The 21,104-nt window shown below is 38.0% G+C and overlaps 1 protein-coding gene across 2 annotated transcripts in view; it reads right to left on the reverse strand.

Moving 5' to 3' along the window:
* The window catches only part of Garem1 (GRB2 associated regulator of MAPK1 subtype 1), a 182,283-nt gene that overhangs the window by 102,475 nt on the left and 58,704 nt on the right, over window positions 1–21,104 (reverse strand). For both annotated transcript variants that reach the window (XM_048363570.1, XM_048363569.1), the window contains exon 2: window positions 20,072–20,212. In XM_048363570.1, the coding sequence (XP_048219527.1) occupies window positions 20,072–20,212 (141 nt within the window). The remainder of the gene's footprint in view (window positions 1–20,071; window positions 20,213–21,104) is intronic.

Consider the following 21,104-nt stretch of genomic DNA (forward strand, 5'->3'; position numbering starts at 1 on the left):
TACACATTCACACCCTAAATGCAGACACAAAAATTTGTCCAGACAACCATGCATGATTACAGTGAATTACGATTTTACATTTAAATCTCCCTTTAAGTTATAAATATCAAAAATATATAAAGTCAATACAATCTCGTTTCCAAACTAAACCCTAATCCTGGTGACACACAGCATCACTTGACAAAAACACTCCTGCTTCTTCTGAGAATCATAGTACACAACAGTCAGCCTGGGAGAGAGACACACCCAAGGTCATTGATTTTTAGAAGGTAGAAAGCAACTTCCCACTTGGAACACTTCCAGGGAGATAGACACCCAGCCTTAGGAGCACAGACTTAGGAGATTTACCTCTGAGGGCTAACAACCACTTAGCAAGAGGATATTAACAATATACACCCGAAGAGTAGCACCCAGTGAATCACCAGAGAGGGACAAGTCCTGCCCTGTGAAGCATCCACACCTGCCTCTGTCTCATCACCACAGAAAGAGCAACATTCAGCTCTCTAGTGTGGTGTGGCAAAGCCAACAGAACTGGAAAGACTGGCTAAACAGGCCTGTCAGCAGAATGGCCATAGGATTTGGCTTAGGCTCACTCTAGTAGGAAATGGGGCAAGAGGTCAGAACTGTAGCATAGTAAAGGCAGCTCACAAAGACTTCTACAGTCAGCCTGCGGTGCTTTCTGTAGAAAACACAGTGCTCCAAGCAGTTCCTTAGCTCTCCTGTTTGCCCTCACTCCCATTCTTACTTTTCCTATTCCTTCTTCTGTAGAAGAAGCTTTCCTAGTAGACAATGGAAGGAACATGTTTGTCAATCCTTTTTTGTGTGAACTCCTAGTTTGTATACAACTTTAAAAGCTCTATTGCCATATCTCTTCTATCTCTCTGTACTGTAGATAAATCTGATTTTTTTATTTTTGTTGTTGTTTTTGTTTTTTGCCAGTCCTGGGGCTTGTACTCAGGGCCTGAGCACTGTCCCTGGCTTCTTTTTGCTCAAGGCTAGCTAGCACTCTGCCACTTGAGCCACTTCTGGCCATTTTCTATGTATGTAGTGCTGAGGAATCAAACCCAGGACTTCATGTATACGAGGCAAGCACTCTTGCCACTAGGCCATATTCCCTGATTTTTTTTATTTTTAACTAGAGAATAAAAAGCTGCTAGTAAAATAGCTTAGGAGAGTATAAAATGTGTTAACAACAGATGAGGCTGTTTCTTGCTTATAATGTCAAAACCCAGTATTTTAGTTATGTAGGTAACAACTAGGTCCCATTTGGAAGGCCTTCTTTATACCACTGCTTGTGGTACAAATGCTTGTGTCCCTTCCTCCCCTCGAAATTCATTGGCTTAAACATAATTCATGAATGGGACTAGTGTCCTTCTAAAAGAGATCCCAGAGACCTTTACCCTTCCATGTGAGGCTACATGAAAAAGTTAACCACCTATGCATTAGGAAGTTACCCTTGTCAGTCACTGAATCTGCCTGTGCTTGATACAAGACTTCTCAAATAAAACTGTGAGAAAAACTTTGCTATTTCCAAGCCGTTCAGTCTAGGGTATTTTTCTTTTTAAAATTTTTTTTATTATTTTTTATTGTCAAACTAATGTACAGAGAGGTTACAGTTTCATCCGTTAGGCATTGGATACATTTCTTGTACTGTTTGTTACCTCCTCCCTTATTCCCCCTTCCCACCTCTCCCTTTCCCTCTCCCCACCATGAGTTGTTCAGTTGGTTTACACCAAACAGTTTTCCAAGTATTGCCCTTCCTGTGGTTATACCTGCACTATCACTGTATCTTATCTGAGTATATTGGAAACTGTGTATACTGGTATTAGAACTAGGAAAGTGAAAGGGAATACCAAAATCGAGAGACACAGGATAAAAAGACAAATGACTACAATAGGGTATTTTTCTTATAACAGCTTGAAGACAAGGTTGAGACAATCACCATGGAACAGATACTGGTATGCAATTGATGAAACCCTTATACAGACAGATAAGACTTTGTGGATCTCAAAGTCCAAAACATTCTATCAGCAACCAACATGATTTTTCAGGGAAATGGACCAAAGGAGTTAAGGATAACAGTACATAGTGTATTGGCCAGATTCTTTAGGGAATAGCAGAATTCCTCAGTGGCCATGTCCCCTTTTACTTTCAAACACTGAAATGCACAGAAAGTGTACAATGTGAAAAATTGTCTTTGGGTAACAACCGACTCAAAAATCATTCTTTGATCTGATTAAATTCTAAAAATAAAAAGAAATAAAAAGACATGAACATTCTGTTGCCACACTTTTCTACAAAGACTGACAAGAAACAGCAAAACAGTGATGGGGTGGGGGATGGTCTTCATAGAAATTTTTACAAGCAAAGCCACCTGAAAAGAAGACATGTGGAAGATGACACCATTGTGGAACAGTTGTCACATAATGTGCTCTGGTTGCCTGCCAGTATACCCATGAGGTAATTGCTAAGGTTGGTCACTACCTGTCATCCAGACTTTTTCCAACCTCCAAAGGTAATTTTCCACCATCTGCGTCACAGTAGACTACATTTACTGTCAGTGGTGTCAATTTATGGGAAAGCTTCTATAATCACTTTTGTAAATCAGTCTTCAAGGTCTTGTAAAACTACAGATAAGAATTTCTAGCAAAACAAATTTATTACTTTCCACTTAAGAAAATTCCATGAACACAGTATTCTTCATTGGTAGACAGTATTTTTAGAGACTTCATTTTTCCAGGACACTAAATGCATACTTAAAACCAGTTGTAAAAAACAGTCATAATGAAGACAACAACAACAACCACACTTTTGTGTTTGATTGCTGCCAGATTTCATAAACAGAGCTGTTAGTCAGTCCCCTCAATGCTTTAATTTCCAACCAAGACCAGGAACCCAGAGTCAGGCATTGTGTTTCCTGTCAAATGTCTCATGCATGGTCTTCAAAGACATGAGGGACATTCAAATAGATGTTAGAAAGGTGACACTCTGGGGCTGGGACTATGGCCTAGTGGTAAAGTGCTCATCTTGTATACACGAAGCCTTGGGTTTGAGTCCTCAGCACCATGTATATAGAAAAAGCTGGATGTGGTGCTGTGGCTCAAGTGGCAGATTGCTATCCTTGAGAAAAAAGAAGCCAGGGACAGTGCTCAGGCCCCGAGTTCAAGCCCCAGGATTGGCAAAAAAAAAAAGAAAAAAACAAGAAAGAAAACAAAAGAAAAGTGACACTCTGTTGAAGGCAAAGTGAGGGCAGCAGGCCATAAATCTTCCTCTGGAAAGGTAGCCAACTTTTCACACACTCATTATATACCACTTTTAGATCTGTGCAATTATTAGAATTCATCTTTTAGTTTGTAGATTCATTTTCTAGATGCATATATACTTGGACCAATGACTTAGTCCCTTGCTCTTCTCAAGTACCATACCCTGTTTGGCATGTAGCCATATAATAGTCTCCTTAGCATAAGTTCCACTGATAGTAAGCATATATACAAGACCTTATGATAGATCCTTTCTTAGATTCTAGCTGAACAGCACATAGCACCAACAAAAGCAACTAAATATTTGAATTAGTTTTCAGCAGCAACTCTAGAAACATATGTACATTAAGTTAAGAAAGAAGTGTTTGAGAGGTAAAGGGAAGGACCTAAATGATGATTAAAAGAATAAAACACTGCTGTGTAACATGTTCCTTTCAAAACATCTAAATGGTGAATAATTGTTCAGCCACTTAGATGTCTACTATGTATCTGTCACAATAGAAGGTTCTGTGAAGAATGCAAAATAGAGGAGATGTATTCAAGAGCTGACAAGAAGGCAGCAGACACATACAAAAGATACTTTATATACTCAATTGGCAAATGTAATTCCAATAAAATGCTATATAAGAAGAAAATGTTTCTAACTGGAGGTTGTAAGGAAAGGCATTTAGGACAGCTTAAAAATAAATATCATTTTAAGTACTTACTCCAAAAAACCATGCTGAGTATATGTAGGAACATCAAAATCTAAACATACGGAAAGTTAAGCTTTGTGAAATGATAGTTCTCATTTACAAAGTGCCTATAACACAAACAGCTAATATTCTATACACCTAGCCACCTAAATATTATTGTACTTACCTTAAAATTTGGGAATTTAGGCTTAAAAATGATAAAGATGGCATTTGAGGCTGCAGGGCTGGAAATGTAAACTGCAGAAGCAAGCACTACAATGTGCACATGTAAATTTATACCACAGCTACCCTCAATACACAAAAGAGCAATGCTAAATACTGCTGGTGGGGTAAAGGCTGGGTAAGGAGGGTCAAATCCCAAGCTACAGGAGTTTTTTTTTTAAGGGAGCAATTCTGGCTCTGTCTTTTTTTTTTTTTTTTTTTTTTTTGGCCAGTCCTGGGGCCTGGACTCAGGGCCTGAGCACTGTCCCTGGCTTCTTTTTGCTCAAGGCTGGCACTCTGCCACTTGAGCCACAGCGCCACTTCTGGCCGTTTTCTGTATATGTGGTGCTGGGGAATCGAACCCAGGGCCTCATGTATCCGAGGCAGGCACTCTTGCCACTAGGCCGTATCCCCAGCCCAAGAGAGCAATTCTGAATTTGAGCAATTTCTGTATTTTATTCAGAATGACTGAAACTAGTTGTAAAAGCGACTGGTAAATGAAAAATCATTCTACAAATTGTTTATTCTACAGCTTCAAACTGAAGGATGTTTTCCTTGAATAAGGTCTTACTAGATACATATCATAATGCTAGTGATTTTGTACAATTAAACTGAAAATTACTAGGTTTAAGGCAATGGTTAGATAAAATGATTTGGAATTCATTACATTACTAAGTAAATTACAAAGTATAATATATGCCTTGCTTTTTAGTCTAAGCATATTTACTTTGTATGAAAAGTCAAATAGATACTGTCAAGATTTAGTACTGAATTATAAGAGCTTGGGAAGGATAGTGAAGCAGGAATGGAGAGTGGTAGGATTATTAATGGATCTGGAGATGAAGATGCACAGGAGCGACTTCTAATGTTATACTGTACAATGGGGCAAAATGGTTGACAACAATTAATTGAATATTTCAAAACAGCTGGTGGAGAGGGTTTAGAGTATTTTTCCAAAATGAAGGAATGATAGATACCTTAGGTGACAGGTATTACTATGATCTAACAGCACATATTTTATACATACTATCATCTAATAGTACACATTTATACATATATATTAAAATATCATACTGAGTCCCATAAATGCATACAATTATTATGATTCAAATTAAAAATATATTCGAGTAGCCACAACAGCAGAACTTAGTGTTTAGTATATGCCAGATAGGCTTCTAAGATTAGTAAATCCTCCTGACAAGGGTTATCCTCATTTTATAAATGGTGAACATGAGACAAAGAAAGGTCAGGTCACACACATAAGACGTCAAGCCAGGACAATAAGCCAAAAGTTTCTTTGGTAAAATACTCACTGTAGCTGGAGAGAAAGTTGTTAGGCCACACAAGGGTGAAGGTGAAGATAGAAACCCTCATCTTGTTTTTGCTTTTAACGATATCACCAGTATAATGTTGTTTGAAGCCATAAGAAGAGGGAGAGGTATGAGCCAGAGCCTTTGCCAGGAATCTCAGAGGTGACATAAAGTCTAGGCAGCTGGACATCTTGGAGCCTATGTCACTCGGGGTCTCGGGCAAGTGTGGCACTTCCCACACTGTGCAATGTGCAGATAGGAGCCAGGTGATGGGAAGACAGTGTCCCCTGTTAGTTGACAATATGCTTGATGGACACTTGCCAGAACACAGTGGCTTCTCTTCTGCAACAGGAAAAGCTCAGCACTCTGATATTCCTTGAAGGACTGCTCTTTCTCAAATCTAGTTATACCTTAGGCACACAGAAAAGGCCTTTCCACATGGCACAAGGAACAAATGCTCTGTTACCTATGAGTTTTTCTCTCTGGACAAGCTCTCTTTAAAAATGCTATCTGTGAACCTTGGCTGGCAAGGAGGTGAGAGGTAAGGGAGAGAAGGGAAGACAGGAAGAACAAATACCTCAGTCCATGTGCTGTCATCCTTTGCTTCATGACTCATAAGGCCTCCTCATGGGAGACACTAGAATAGGCTCTCCAAAGTTATGAGAACCAAGGAACAAAGACGTGTTGTTTGTTCCTTCCACTTTAGTTATGCAATTTGTTATTAACAAAGGGCCAAAGACTTATCTGTGAAACAAAACACGGCACCTTGATAATAAAATCACTGCATATAGAATACAGTCTGAGCCCAGAAGGTCCACAAGAATTCAGATCTAGACCTTGTGAAGGGCTGCAACCTGATTTTTTTTTGGGGGGGGGGATGTGGGGAGGAGAGGGCGGTCCTGGGGCTTGAACTCAGGGCCTAAGCACTGTCCCTGGCTACTTTTTGTTCAAGGCTAGCATTCTACCACTTGAGCCACAGCACCACTTTTGGCTTTTTCTATATATGTAGTGCTGAGGAATCAGACCCCAGGGCTTCCAGTATGAGAGGTAAGCACTCTACCACTAGGCCATATTCCCAGCCCTGCAGCCTGATTCTTTAGGTGGGTTTGGGGTAGAACCTCAGATTCACCACCTACTGAGTAGAGGATCCAAAGCCTTTTTTTCCTTATCTGCAATGGTTTCTGTATTGAATGAGAGAAAAGTGGTGTGAAGCACCACATTATGTATTATACAATAGGTGTTCCACTCATTACTGTTGACTTAACTCATGTCTGACTAGATCCACAGATCTACCTAACCTTGTTAAGTGTCACTGTCTCTCAACCTGTGATTAGGCTTTCAATAGAGTAGCTTCAACAAAAAACAGAACAAAACATGCAGTTAAAATGTTGGGAAGGTACAAAGACTTACAATGGAAGATAGTGATACACTTTGGGGGGAATCAAGGAAAAGGGGCCCCACATTTTTTCCCCTCACATAGATACACATTAAATTCTATATTTTGGAAAATATGAAATATATAAATATGCATATATATATATGTAACCTGAAGCAGGTAGAGTTTGTTTGCTGTTTTAGAGCTTTCAAAATCTGTTGATTGTAGGCATTTACATGCATTCTTTTTTAAATTAAGGGAAGAAGGAAAAGAAAAGTCAGAACAGTCGGGAAGGTAAACAAAATTTTGCAATAAAAGGGATTGCCACATTTAGGCCCCCTGAATTTTCTGGTCATGACAGGCACAGTAATTGTCAATTTTAGGCAGTGTGTGTGAAAACAAACATAAGCTTACAATCTGCTGAATATTTGTTTGTCTAGTTAGGTCTGAGCAACAACTGGTTATTTTAGTAATCAACATTATAACACTAATTTTGTAGACAATATCTATTGGTATCTTCTATCTAAAAACATAATATAAAACTGATTATGGTAATAATAAATAAAATAGCAGTAATAATTTCATTTTTCTACCTCAGCATCACTGATACTTGGAAGATGGACATTCCTACAGTGGCAAATCATCCTGCGATTGTAAGCTGCTCAGTAGGTTGCAGGGCTACCCCTCCATTTGTGACAACCCAAACTGTCTCTAGAAGTTGCCAGATGTAAACAGAGTGGGAAAGTAGGTACAAACTTTCCACTTGCTTGAAAACCACTGGTTTATGTTAAACAAAGAAAATAATCCTTCTTTTCCTTAAATGAGGAAGTAATAGTGTTATTATGAAGAGACATTAGCTTTTGATAGTAAGTTGACCTACATAACATATTCTCTCCTTCACACAAGAATTTACTTATTATCATGTTCAGAATATACAATCAACATATTTTATGCAACTTAAAAAACTTACATTTGGACACTCAGTGAAGAGTTTCTGATGGATGTAGGAAATAAATAATTGTCAAAATACAAGTAAAGTGCTAAATTTTTATAGTACTAACCTTTTAGAGTCTGATATTTTTGTATGCCATGTTTTATCACTTGATCCTGTATTCTAAATACACTTTTCTATAGCACTCCTAACTCTAACATACTAGACAGACCCAAGATTGAGAAAGATAAGAGCACTCTTCCCAGTCTGAAGTCAAGTAACTCAGAGGTTGAGAAACATCTCTGATGTTTCAGAGAAGCCTCTGACTATTCCAAAAGATTCGGGATTTTAATAAGAAACCTAAATCTTCTTTCTCTATTATTGGGAAGAACTTTAAGTATTTTTTGTTGATGCTGTTGGCAGATTCTATCTTAAGGGGAGAGAGTGTTTTAACAACAAATAAAACATTAGAAATAAATTAAAGCTATTACAAAAAAACGTGCACAAGCAAATGCCAATGCCTAGGAGCAAGGTAGAGAGAAGAGGAAAAGAGAGAGGGAGGGTGTTTCCTTTAAAATTGGGCAAAAATGTTTATTATTAGTTCTCAGATTTATTTTCTTCTTCCATTTCTTTATTTCTCATATTTCAATATCTACTTTTATCTCACCCCCACTAGCCTAGTCCCTATCTTCATCATCTTTCTTTTTTAAATGAATACGTATGGCTTGTACAAGACAGTTTCATTGTGATAATTCCATAAACATACACAATATCCCCTGACCAAATTCACCCTCTCTACTGGTCTTCCTTATCCACTTCCCCATATCAGGTCTTCCTCAAGAACTTTTTCAGCGGCTTTCCCATCTGCAGTTTCCCACTATCTTTGCATCCCTCACTCCTGATTTATTAAACTCACATGTAGAGGACAGTGGGCCAACTCACCAGTAATCTTTTAAAAACACAGATTTTGGACAGACTACCAGAGCATAGAGTATAATTACAGTTCTCCTTGTTCTGCCTGGGAATCCCTATTCATTTCCCTTAAACTAGACTTCTAATTGTATCTTCTAAGTACTCCTTCCCCTTTATGCCACAAACTATTTAAGCTATTGCTACTGGTATAATGTTCTGATATAAGGTCATTTCAGCCCATGTTCACTTAAAGATCTCACCTTCCATTCCACAGTGCTGAGGATTTTGGCTATATCCCTGTGACAGCAATTCCAAACACCTTTCCTGTCGATATTGGGTATAGAGCTGGATTTTTTTTCCCCTATTTCAAGTATGAAACCAGACTTGTTCAAGAAATTCTCAAGCTACTGTACTGTGAAGCACAGTGGCTCAAGTCTGTACTCCTAGCTACTTGGAGATTAGAGATCAGAAAATTGCCATCTGAAGCTAGCTAGCATGGGTGAAAAGTTCTGGAGACATCATCTCAACCAACAGCTGAGCACAGCTATGTAAACCAACTATCCCAGTTAGAGGGGAAGTATAAACAGAAGGATCAAGGTCCAGACAATTCCTGGCACTGAGACAATCTAAAAAAAAATAACCTATGCAAAAAGTGATGAGTATCAACCTAGTATGAGGCCTCAATTCAAATGCCTGTGCCACAGAAAATTTTAAAAAGTTTGTCCTTTAAAGATGAATCAACTTCAGTTGGGTCAAGATCATTCTGTAAACCTTAAATAAACCAAGAGTGTACTAGATGCAGACAGGATCAATGCTACTTGAATTGTCCTTGAGGAGCATTTAGTAACAGGAAGAACAAGAGCAAGTCTCCCAGGCATGGAATGCTTAGGGATTCTGAAGAGTAAGAAAGAGACATTGTACCTGCATGGTGTGGAATACTGGGAAAAACTTCTTGGGGAAAACAGTATTTGGGGGCAGGATTTCACAATGGAGTAGGACTCTAATAAGTGAGCTCTGTAAGCACAAGAAAGAGAACAAAGCAAAACAGGGCAGAATGAGCAACAAAAGCCTTGGGGCCGATGCCCACTGGGATATACAACAGACAGATTTCAGGGCCCAACAAGAGTTTGTATTGACAAGAAGACCACCTCTGAAAAAGTCCTAGCCAGTACACAGAACACCTGGGGGCTGGGGGGAGGGGCAGGAAGGGAGATGACTGAGTTCAGGAGGAAAACCTGATCTTTAGAGCAGGGGATACAGTTATGCAGGTTGAAAGGACCTTTGGCTTGTTTAGGGAATGCAGGAGCAGAGTCAATAAGACAGTTACTTAAGGGGAGAGTTAGAAGGAGCCCAAAGAGGATGAAGCACTGGAATTTCCACACAAGGTATCTCTAGTTTCACATATGGAAACAAGTTGGGACTAGGAAATAGTGTAAAGAGTCAGAAGAAGAAAAAAAACAACAACTACCTGCCATTGAGTATTAAAACTAAAACTAATGCAGGAACAGAGTCAACAAGACAGCACTCAGTTACATAAGGGGTGAGTTAGAAGGAGCCCAAAAAGGATAAAGCACTGGAATTTCCACACAAAGTATCTCTAGTTTCACATATGGAAACAAGTTGGGACTAGGAAATAGTGTAAAGAGTCAGAAGAAGAAAAAAACACACAAATACCTGCCATTGAGTATTAAAACTAAAACTAATGGAATACAAAAGGCATACTAGGCGAATAGATTATTTCAAATGTCTATGTGGCCTGTATTTCACTTACCTACAGTGATATGGAACATCTAGAAAATAAAAGCTCCATGTTTATTACGCTCACCTCACACTCACTCATTTGCTTGACTCACAAGGGACAAACCCCACCAGCTTCTGTGAACCAGTTCTAACAAGTTGGAGGAACTGTGTGACGTACATCTTTCTAGAAGTGAACAGGGAAGAGTCTGAATCACCTCTCCTCTTACCCTGGATGGCAGAAATGTGCACAGTACACTTGGCTTGTTGTTTTATACTGAAAGTACACAGAACCACTCACTACCCAGATGGGTCAGTATTCACACAAAGCTAGCACAAGACTTCCATGAGTAGAGCATCATTAAAGACAAGTGATTCTACTCCTAGAAAACAGGAGTGACTTCAGGAAGTTTTAGTGCATTGCAATCAGTTTGGAGCATATGTTTGTTTTCTGCAAAGAAAAAGCTCAAGGAAAATCCTAAAAGCCAGAAGAGGACCTTTTGAAAGATCACATTTTACTTCTTAAAGGTACAAATCCAACAAGGAAATAAAACAGGCACATTCCCACCCATGCTATAAACACTCCATTAACAGTGTGGCCACAGGTTTATTCACTTTCCACCTGATGTTGATCACATTATCTCATAGGTTAAATTACACTTGAACTGGAGTTAGCCCTTTCCAGTACCGACTTCCCATTAAGTACCAAACCAGAAGTGAGGAGAAACAAAAACTACAGCCTAGGAGTTTTGAACCCCAAAGACCATCCCTGTTTGTGCTAGAGTAGTTGTATTTCTTCTGATTTGCTGTTTATAGATTTCAGCACATGATTTGCAAGGAGTGTGAGAAGAAAGAGAGATTGAATTGTGAAATACAATTGAGAGACTTATCATTTTTTATAATTTATAATAAATTTTTATTATTTTAGTAGTGTTTATAGCACGAGTGCAACACCAAAGAAGTTTCGAATGTATTTGCTCATATTCCTCCCCTTTCTGTATCTCCCACACACCTCTTACTTTAAGAAAATAAAGATCCCTCCTTCCCTCCCTCTCTTCCTTCTTTCCTTCCTTCCTTCCTTCCTTCTGACTTTAACATATATATTTATATATACATATATATGTATATATTGAAATATATACGATAGGCAAGTGACTTCAGGAAGTTTTAGTGCATTGCAATCAGTTTGGAACACATTAAAGTCTGTTTTCTGCAAAGAAAAAGCTCACGGAAAATCCTAAAAGCCAGAAGAGAACCTTTTGAAAAGCCACATTATATATATATATATATACACATACATATGTATAATATATTATATATTATTGTGTTATATTATATGTAATATATATATATATACACATATACACAATGTCCACCTCCTTATCATTTAAACTGAAGTAGAAAAGTTACCCTTCCTGGTGAAAGGACTTTACAGCATCCAGTTGGTGGAATGTGGCCTGGTGGGGCTATTGCTGGAATGTGGGTTGGGGAAAGACTAGGTGGGGCCACATAGATTGATGGCAGGAAGACCACAAGGCATTATTTTATTTATTTATTATTTGTCATTTGTTTATTTATATAGTCAGTTGTGGGGGTTGAACTCTGGGCAATAAATTCCTTTATCATCTCTAAAAAGTGGTTTTGATGCCTGCTAATCTGTGCCTTAACAAAATCACTAAGCTGAGTAAACTTCCAGAAGAAGCCACAGTTATGACTAAGGAAGGTTCCACAGAAAGCTACCAGCTAAGAAGGCTTGGTCATTACTTTTTCGTAAGTTCACCTTCCCTTCTATTCTTTCCATTAGTGCTCATTTCAGTGAGCACTAATCCTGATCAAATCCACCCAGTGAAAAGAGGAACTTCCACTCCAGAGAAATTGAAGACTACAAATGGAATTCTAAGATGGTTGGTCGCAGTAAGGTTTTGGTTAAATTATCATCTAAGAAAACTGTGACTGTCCATTACATCACTGAGTCCGTTTTTTTCCTTTTACTACAAAAATTTTCAAACAGAAAATTAGGGCAATAAGCATCCACATTCTCTTTCCAGTTTTAACAATTTCAATAGTTTCCCCATTATTCACCTAGTTTGTTTTTACTGAAGTATTTTATAAATTATGATTACATCACCCTTAAAGATTTAGTGTCTTTAAAGATTATATCCTTTTTGCTTTTTTTTTTGGTCAGTTGTGGGGCTTGAACTCAGGGCCTGGGATCTGTCCCTGAGCCTCTCTGTGCTCAGGGCTAGTGCTCTACCACTTGAGCCATAGCGACACTTTTTCTGTTCATGTGGTACTGAGGAATTGAACCCAGGGCTTCATGCATGCTAGGCAAGCACTCTACCACTAAGCCACATTCCCAGCCTCTCCTACAGCAATTTTATGACTAAAAACTAGAAACTCCTTCTCCCCAAAGCAAATCATATAACCATTACTCTAATCTCCCCCTTGGCCCTGCCCCAACGGATTCTTTACCTTGTCTATCAGTGCTTCCTATGACCCTCACTACAAAGAGGGTCCTGTGTTCTTTCTGGGAGGAAGGAATGCCATACAGAAGTGCCAAGAAGAGTTGATATGAACAAGCCTTGCTGATACCCTCTGTGAAAGTTATACTCTTTGTCTAATTAAATTTGTACACCATTATCCTTTCCTCATCTAAACATAAAAATAGACGATCAGGAAATTTTCACTGGGATGGGACTTCACTCTGACACTACTGTGTCATGTGAAAATAAATCTATGCTTTTGTTAATCTGTCATGTGTTAGAAAGAGTCTCAGCAGCAATCTTTCCATCCTCACAAATACCTTGGGGGGGGGGGAGTAAAACAGACAATTTCCCAGATACCAAGCTATTAAATTAGTTAATTAGTTTTCCTCTCCTCTCTTCTGAATCATTCCACCTAGGAATCATTCTACTTAACCTAAAAAGACTGACCAGATTACATTAGTCTCTAAAATTGAAATATTAAAAAATCCTTTCATTCCTCTGATCTCTCTTGCTTCTCTTTAATACAAAAATTTTGATGAAAATAGCTGATCCCTGTTTGCTGTCTTACTTGTCACTCATTAGATTACCTTCTTCAGTAACCTAATTTTCTTCTGTTTCATTCATTCATTTAGCCTGCTCTGTTGAAGATCATCAGTGTCCTTAGTAAAATACCTTTTCCCAGACTTTCAAGCTTTCCAGGTAGAGCAGAAGCCCTATCCATCAACTCAGGAGCCTCCTGGAAGCTCTCCCTGTCTCTGCTTCTCTCTGGTAATTACTTAGAGACAGGAATATCACCTATGTGCCGATGATTTGCACATCAAAAAGTGTCATGGTTTAGATATCTACTTAATTTGCCTAGAGTCAGAATATAAGTGGGGAGTGTGGATGAAAGAAATCAAAAGCTTTCTCAATATACTGCATTTCATGCCCCATTCACATATAATGCTGGGGGCAGGGATTACATGGCACACACTGGCCTAGAAAGTACCCTCTAGAATTTGCCAAGAGGGAGGAGTGTCTCTGGAGCTACATATGCTGGGTTCAAATCACACTTGACTCTTGACTGTATAATCTTACAAGATATATAATACCTCTGACTTTCAGTCATTCCTTTTCCAAAACGTAGACAATAATGGAACAAACCTATGGGTTTGTTATGAAGAAATGAAAGTAAAGGGCTGTTAATAACCTGTGAAGGAAATAATAAGCTCTCAGTAAGTCTTAGTTATTGCTAATTGTGACCTATTAGGCAATCCTTAAAATTTAGTTGTTTATTAGATAACCAATCTTTACTATTGGCAAAAGTGGCTGGGACATTGGAACATTTAGGACTTTTATAAAAGGAAGTCCAGTCATGTTCCACTTATCACAGAAAGTTTATCCCATGGGACAGAAAAAGTATACAAAGTGTTGTTCAAAGCTAGTAGTAACTTTTGTAAACTGGTGATTCATACTAATTAAACTTGCAACCCAGGGGAATAAAATTAGCTTGTTTTAACATTTCTTTTTGTTCAGTAATTACAATTCAAGGTTATGTTAGGTACTGTGAGACAGACACTGCACATCCCACATTTTTTTAAAACAGGCACTGCTGACAAAAATGCAGGTGCTGCTGACTAAGGGCCTTGGAGACTGCATAAGCAATTCTCCCAACCTTGTGCACAAGTGACTTCTTTCTGTACATACTGCAGCTGGGAGGGAAAGGACTGAGCTCGCTTCATCTTGTTACAGATTCACCAGATTTGCAGGAAGATGAAAATTTAAAAATAGAAACCAAACGTGGCTGGAGTTAATCTCAGATGCTTATGTTCAAGTACCAATCTGTTCATCCATAAGGATTGTAAGTGTTCCATGGAATGATTTATAATTTCATAAGCCCAGTCAGAATTGCATTCCTTGGCAAGTTGGTGGACCACAGGTATACAGACACTTTACATTCTGATCCATTTGATTTCTTAAAGCTCTACCTCCAGAACCCTCCTTGTTGGTTCTCATGAGAGGGTAAGAAAGGGGTTAGATCTCTTCAACATGTTCTAGGGTATATTCTCTATTGTGTATAATGGAAACAGCACTCAGGAGGGTAAAGAAAATTTCAGAGGATAAAAATTTCAGAGAATATGGCATTTATTTCCAAGTATTTGCAGAACCTGAAGTCTAGATTACATTTAAAGAAAACAGCATCAAGTTACATTCATGATTCATATTTATATTACTATGAACCAGATCATATTATTTTGTCAACCTAACTATAAACTAAATTAGGCTTGAGGCCTTAGGAGGGAGGGTCACATGACATTTGCTTTGGTATTAATTTGCATCTCCTGGACTGACTACTTCAAATTGCAAAAACCAAATGAATTTGATTTTTTTAAGTGAGCTGTAAAATGAGAAACATTCATACTGCCTAGAATTAAGATATATTAGGGCTCTTAAAACAAACTTTTAAAAGAAGGGTTTTATTCAACCATTAGGGTAAATGAGGGGAAGGGTGGATGTATAGGGTGAATTAGCCTGTGTTTGAGCTTTTAAGCATTTCTTAAGCTAGATGTTCTGAATGTGCAGACTACAGTAACAGTCCTGAGATTGTCATACATGTTTCTTAGAAAATCTCAGCCCCTCTGGTAGCAATGAGAAGTTAAATTTTGAAAGAGGATTTATCTGTGATGCCTTTTGAATAAAACACATGTAAAAACATCATTGCCTTTTCTAAGGACTCTGCCAATTTTTTTGAATGCTTTCTTCAACTGTGTGAAAAATACATGATGCTGACAGAATACATTCTGTCTCTTGAAATTGATTGTTGTACCAAGAAAACTCCTTTTCCCCAAAATTAAACCTATTTTTTCCAGAATGAGGAAACCCTTTATTTGTGTAAAGCACATCTAATCATTTCAGAAATCAGAATAAGGAGCTTCTTATAAATACCATTTCAGTGTGTAGTTCTCATGCAAACTTCAAGTTTTATTTAGCTCTTCTCAAAGCCTTCTGAAATTATTTCTTTTCATATGAGGAATGTCATGAAAATTCTCTGATACAGAATAGGTGAAAGGCACAGTGAATTTCTTAATGATGCTGACAGCTATTCTATAAATCAACTTGCCTACGTTCTTCAAAAATGTCTGTGTCAAAAAACACAAAGACAGTGACTTCTGCTCTAGATTCAAGCAGCCTGAAGACATGACAGTGAATGACAAGGTGTGGCCTGTTCCTGACCAGGACACAAAAAATAAAATAAAAGACAAGACAGTTTGGGACAACAGTTGAAACTGGAATATGGACTGTAGATTAAAGTATTAAGTCCAAAGAACATAAAAGTAACAAAACTTGTAAATAACAGTACAAGAGACATTTCATTAGTTTCATGACCATGATAGTAACCACTGGCACTGACAAAGCATTTAAAGGAGCTACACTCTGAAAGGTGCTCCACTTGTATGACCTCTTTTAATCTTTACAACTCCCTTTGGAAAAAGGTACTATAATTATCTCCATTTTATAGATGAGAAAAACTAAGATTTGCCCAAAGTAATACAGGTAGTAAATGATACAATCAAGAACAAAGCCATATTGTTTCATTATAAAACTGGTGGGCTTTGCTACTATGTTAAACTTGTTTATTAACTTTCCTTAAAGAATGAACAATTAACATCAACTTGATAAAATTCTGACATGTATTCATGGATAAGGGTTTCTTCCACTAATTAAACTTAAAGAGTACATGTAAGAGAGAAATGATGTTCTTTTGGATTCCACAATGTACTTTATGCTCACTTTCTTTTCAAAGGCTGAATTTCATAATACATATATTCTTCAAGACAAAACAGATGCTACTGTAGGCTGGGTGAGGTGGTCCGAGTTACTTGAGAGGCTGAGACAGGACAATTTCTTGAGCCTGGGAGTTGAATACCTTCCTAGGTAATGGTCTTGAGAATATGGTTGACAGTGGTAGGTAAGTGTGAAGCTCTGAGTTCAAACCCAGTACCACAGAGAAGAAAGAAGGAAGAAGAAATTATTCCTACTCATAAGCCACTTAAATCTTGATACCAAACAATTATATCAGGATTGAAGAATGTCACTTTTATAATGTATCAAAGTGCTGGGCCCTCTTGATTCCCTATTAGCCAATAGTATTGTGTTTTTATTAATTAACAAATCATTGAAGCTGATCTTTTTAACTTTATAAAGCAAGTTTCTTGGTGATTTTTAAGATGTGTGCCCTCAAACAAAATGACCACTGCCATCTATTTGTACCTCAAGTCTTCTATCTATACTTCTTGCTCAATCAATTCAGAAAGGACAGTTTAGAAAACTTAAGATAGGCACTAAACACCAACCACACCTTCTAACTTGCCATTTGATCCTATTTCAAGTTTTTCATCCTTTCTTTTCTCTCCTTTAATGTAAGGTGTCGTGATCTTAGTGCTCATGTTTCCTTCAGTTTTGGTCCTTCAATTCCATTAAAATGAATGTCTATTGCATGCAACATGATGATTTTTCCTTTCACAAATAAAACACAAGCTGCTGAACACCCACAGAAAGCTGAGTGGTTGTAGTACAAAAACATATGTTCAAAATACTAATGTATTTACAAGTATTTAGGAAAATTACAGCATCTAACACTATAAATACCTATTCACAACCCAGGAAAAGTTAACCACAGGGAAAGTTAAAATTTTGAGAACTTCAGGAAGTAGAGCCAAGCAATCAAGTGATTACCATGGGGAGCCAGGGTGAGATCCTGAGATCAAACATTCATGTAAATTACTTGTGTATAGAAACAAAGGATGGCAGAGTTTTTTGTTTTGTTATTGTTTTTAGAACTAATCTTGTATGTGGATGGGGGAGGAAATGGGGTTTGAATTCAAGATCTTGAGTTTCTAGGCAGGTGCTTAATCACTTGAGCCATGCCTCCCAGCCCTTTTTACTTGTAGTTATTTTTTGAATAGTGCATGAGACACTTATGCTCAGGAAAGCCTGGACATCCATCTTTCCATTTACACTTCCAGTATAGCTGGATGAAAGATGAAACTCATTGTGTCCTGTCCTCTCCAAGCCTTTTGACCAGACTAATCTCAAACCATTATTCTCTTCTTCTCCATCTCCAAGATAGCTAGGAGCACAAATGTGAATGACTATGCTTGACTGATCTTATTTGTTAAGGTGTAGAGTCCAACTGGTACATGAAGGAAGGTATGTGTGTTCACAGGAAGAGGAATTTAAATGAATAGTGATAACATGTGCCAAATGAAAGTGATACATAGTAAGTATATCAAGAATCCAGTGGGGGCAGAAGAACCTGCATGCCTCAACCCAAAGACAGGCTGAAAAGCAGCATGTGCCGAGGGAGGCAACTCAAGTGAGGTAAATGGTATAAATTTAAAATATCTGGTGTGGTCAGGAATCATTGACTAATCTAGGTCAAGTGGATGGCACTCTTTTCAGAGTAGAAAGGCTGAGGAATTAGGCTAGAACTCTCAAAGGCCTCAAACAACAAGGCAAAGCACCCCCAAATATATTTATTTACTTGCCAATCCTGGGGCTTGAACTCATGGCCTGGGCATTGTCCCTGGGCTTCTTTTGCTCAAGTCTAACACTCTACCACTTGAGCCATAGCTCCACTTCCAGGCTTTTCTGTGTATGTGGTGCTGAGGAATAAAACCCAGGGCTTCAAGCATGGTAGGCAAGCATTCTACCACTAAGCCACACTCTTGTACCCCAAGAATCCCTAGAGATTTGAAGAAATGGTCCAGCAAAAACATTCCTCTGTGAAGACTGATTTGACAGAACCATTCATGGAGGGTTTGGGGAGAGACTGAAACTTGGTCCACAAATGGAAGAATGGTCTACAAATGTAATAAACTAGATAAAGTCATGTAGGTGTTGAAACAATGTAGAAAAGTATGTTTCCTTGCAGTTTTGCACAAATACAGAGTTAGAGCCTGCTCCCTGTTGTGGGAGCTTCCTGGAGCCTGTCTGGAATCTTCACTCCTTTGAAAATTGGCTTCACTCCTGTTTATCTGGCTCCCAATCTCACAAATGTAGTATCTTTGGCAGTTAAATATTTCCCTTTTTCCATGAAGGCTATTCATTCAGCAGGTGAGGCATGATACATCCAGAAGAAAAAAAAATTAAGACAGAGAAGTTCTCTTTCTTTAAGTATTTTTTGAATAAGAATGTTTCCAGAAGCTCAGTGATCCCTAGGTCATACCAGCAATCAAACACTTCTGAGAATCCAAAGAGCACCAAATTATTCATTCATTCCTTAAGAATTCATTGTACAAGGACCATTTGCTAAAATTTTAGTAAGGTCCTTTTCTAAATAGACAACTTGATGAGCATTTTAGAAAGGTCAAGCAAAAACAAACTGGCATTCTAGTGCTAAGCAATTTATAGTTAGTTGGTTAAAATGTCCTTCTGTAACTAAATTTAAAAAAAGAATAACAGAAAGAATTAAGGTCCTTTTTATAATGAACTGTAAATGCCAGAGTAAAGTATAAGGTAAATTACACATATTTTTTGATGACTTACAAGGTACTAACATTGAAAGTTCATTCAAACCACTAAAGATGTCCAAAGTTCAGTTTGGGCCACAGAATGTGCTCAATAAACATGAACTCACTGAACTGAATGGAATTTAAAGGGAAAACAAGGCAGTTGTCACATGCATTTGACTAGAGTAGTGAGATCCTCTCCATTGCTGTGTTCTACAGGCCTAGTTGACAAAACCAACACATATCTAGGTACTTGATTTTCCAATACTCCTAAAACCAGATTACAATGCTCACTTGTGAAATGGCACCTTTTGGAATCACTACATCAGAGTTATTCACAAAAGGAATGTTCAAGTTGTTCACAGATCTTCTTGGAGATCAGATGTTCATTACACATACTGAATTTAATCCAAGACTGCAGAGAAGTTCTTTGTACTCATACAAAATTTCATCTTAAAAATATCTAGCTGCATTAATTAGAAATATTTACAACAAAATGAATCTGATATTTTATTCACGGATTAAAAAAGAAGTGTTTGGTTCTTGTTTTTCGAAGTCATTGTGTTACCTTGTTTAGAGACAATTCCTATTTCTACTTATGAAGAAAAAGCATGAACTCTTTAGGTATCCTTTCTCCCTCTTGCCTGTTTCTGCCACTTGAGAGATAGTTTACCTGCATAATGTACCGGAATCTCTATCTTTGGCCCAATGACATAGTGGCCCTCCTCCAGGCTGTGGGCAGTGATGGTGGTCCACTGACGACATGAATGGATCAGAAGATAGTCATTCTCCCGCAGCCCTTCTATGCATTCTCCTGGAAAACATACAATTTATTGTAAAAAAAATTACAATTCACATTTCCTTACTCTATGTTTTGCATGAAATCTCTTCAGGTAAAACTTTACATGCAGAAGCTGGTAACTCATAGTAAGGTAGGAAAAAAATTTACTCTTGATTGAAAAAAAAGTAAAGGTATTCCACATTAAGTTGAAAACTGGCCACAGGATTTCATAAAAAATGTTTTCTAACAACATTGAGATTTCATCTCACCCCAGTAAGAATGTCATATATCAAGAAAACTAACAATAACAATTGTTGGAGGGGATGTGGCCAAAAGGGAACCCAACTTCATTGTTGGTGGGAATGTAAATTGGCTCAGCCACTCTGGCAAGCAGTGTGGAGATTCCTCAGAAGGCTAAATATAGAACTCCCCTATGACCCAGCAGCCCCACTTTTGGGTATCTATCCAAAAGACCACAAACAAAATCACAGTAAAGCCGCCAGTACAACAATGTTCATCATAGCACAATTTGTCATAGCTAAATTTGGAACCAACCCAGATACCCTTCAGTAGACGAATGGGTCAGGAAAATGTGGTACATATACACAATGGAATTTTATGCCTCTATCAGAAAGAATGACATTGCCCCATTTGTAAGGAAATGGAAGGACTTGGAAAAAATTATACTAAGTGAAGTGAGCCAGACCCAAAGAAACATGGACTCTATGGTCTCCTTTATTGGGAATAATTAGTACAGGTTTAGGCAAGTCATAGCAGAGGGTCACAAGAACCCAATAGCTATACCCTTATGAACACCTACGATGATGCTAAGTGAAATGAACTCCATGTTATGGAAACGATTGTTATATCACAGTTGTAACTACTTTCATCTGTATCTGTAGCTTCTATTATTGATGATGTTCTT

Source organism: Perognathus longimembris, chromosome 15 (assembly GCF_023159225.1).
Source record: "Perognathus longimembris pacificus isolate PPM17 chromosome 15, ASM2315922v1, whole genome shotgun sequence".
In the NCBI taxonomy this organism is placed as follows: Eukaryota; Metazoa; Chordata; class Mammalia; order Rodentia; family Heteromyidae; genus Perognathus; species Perognathus longimembris.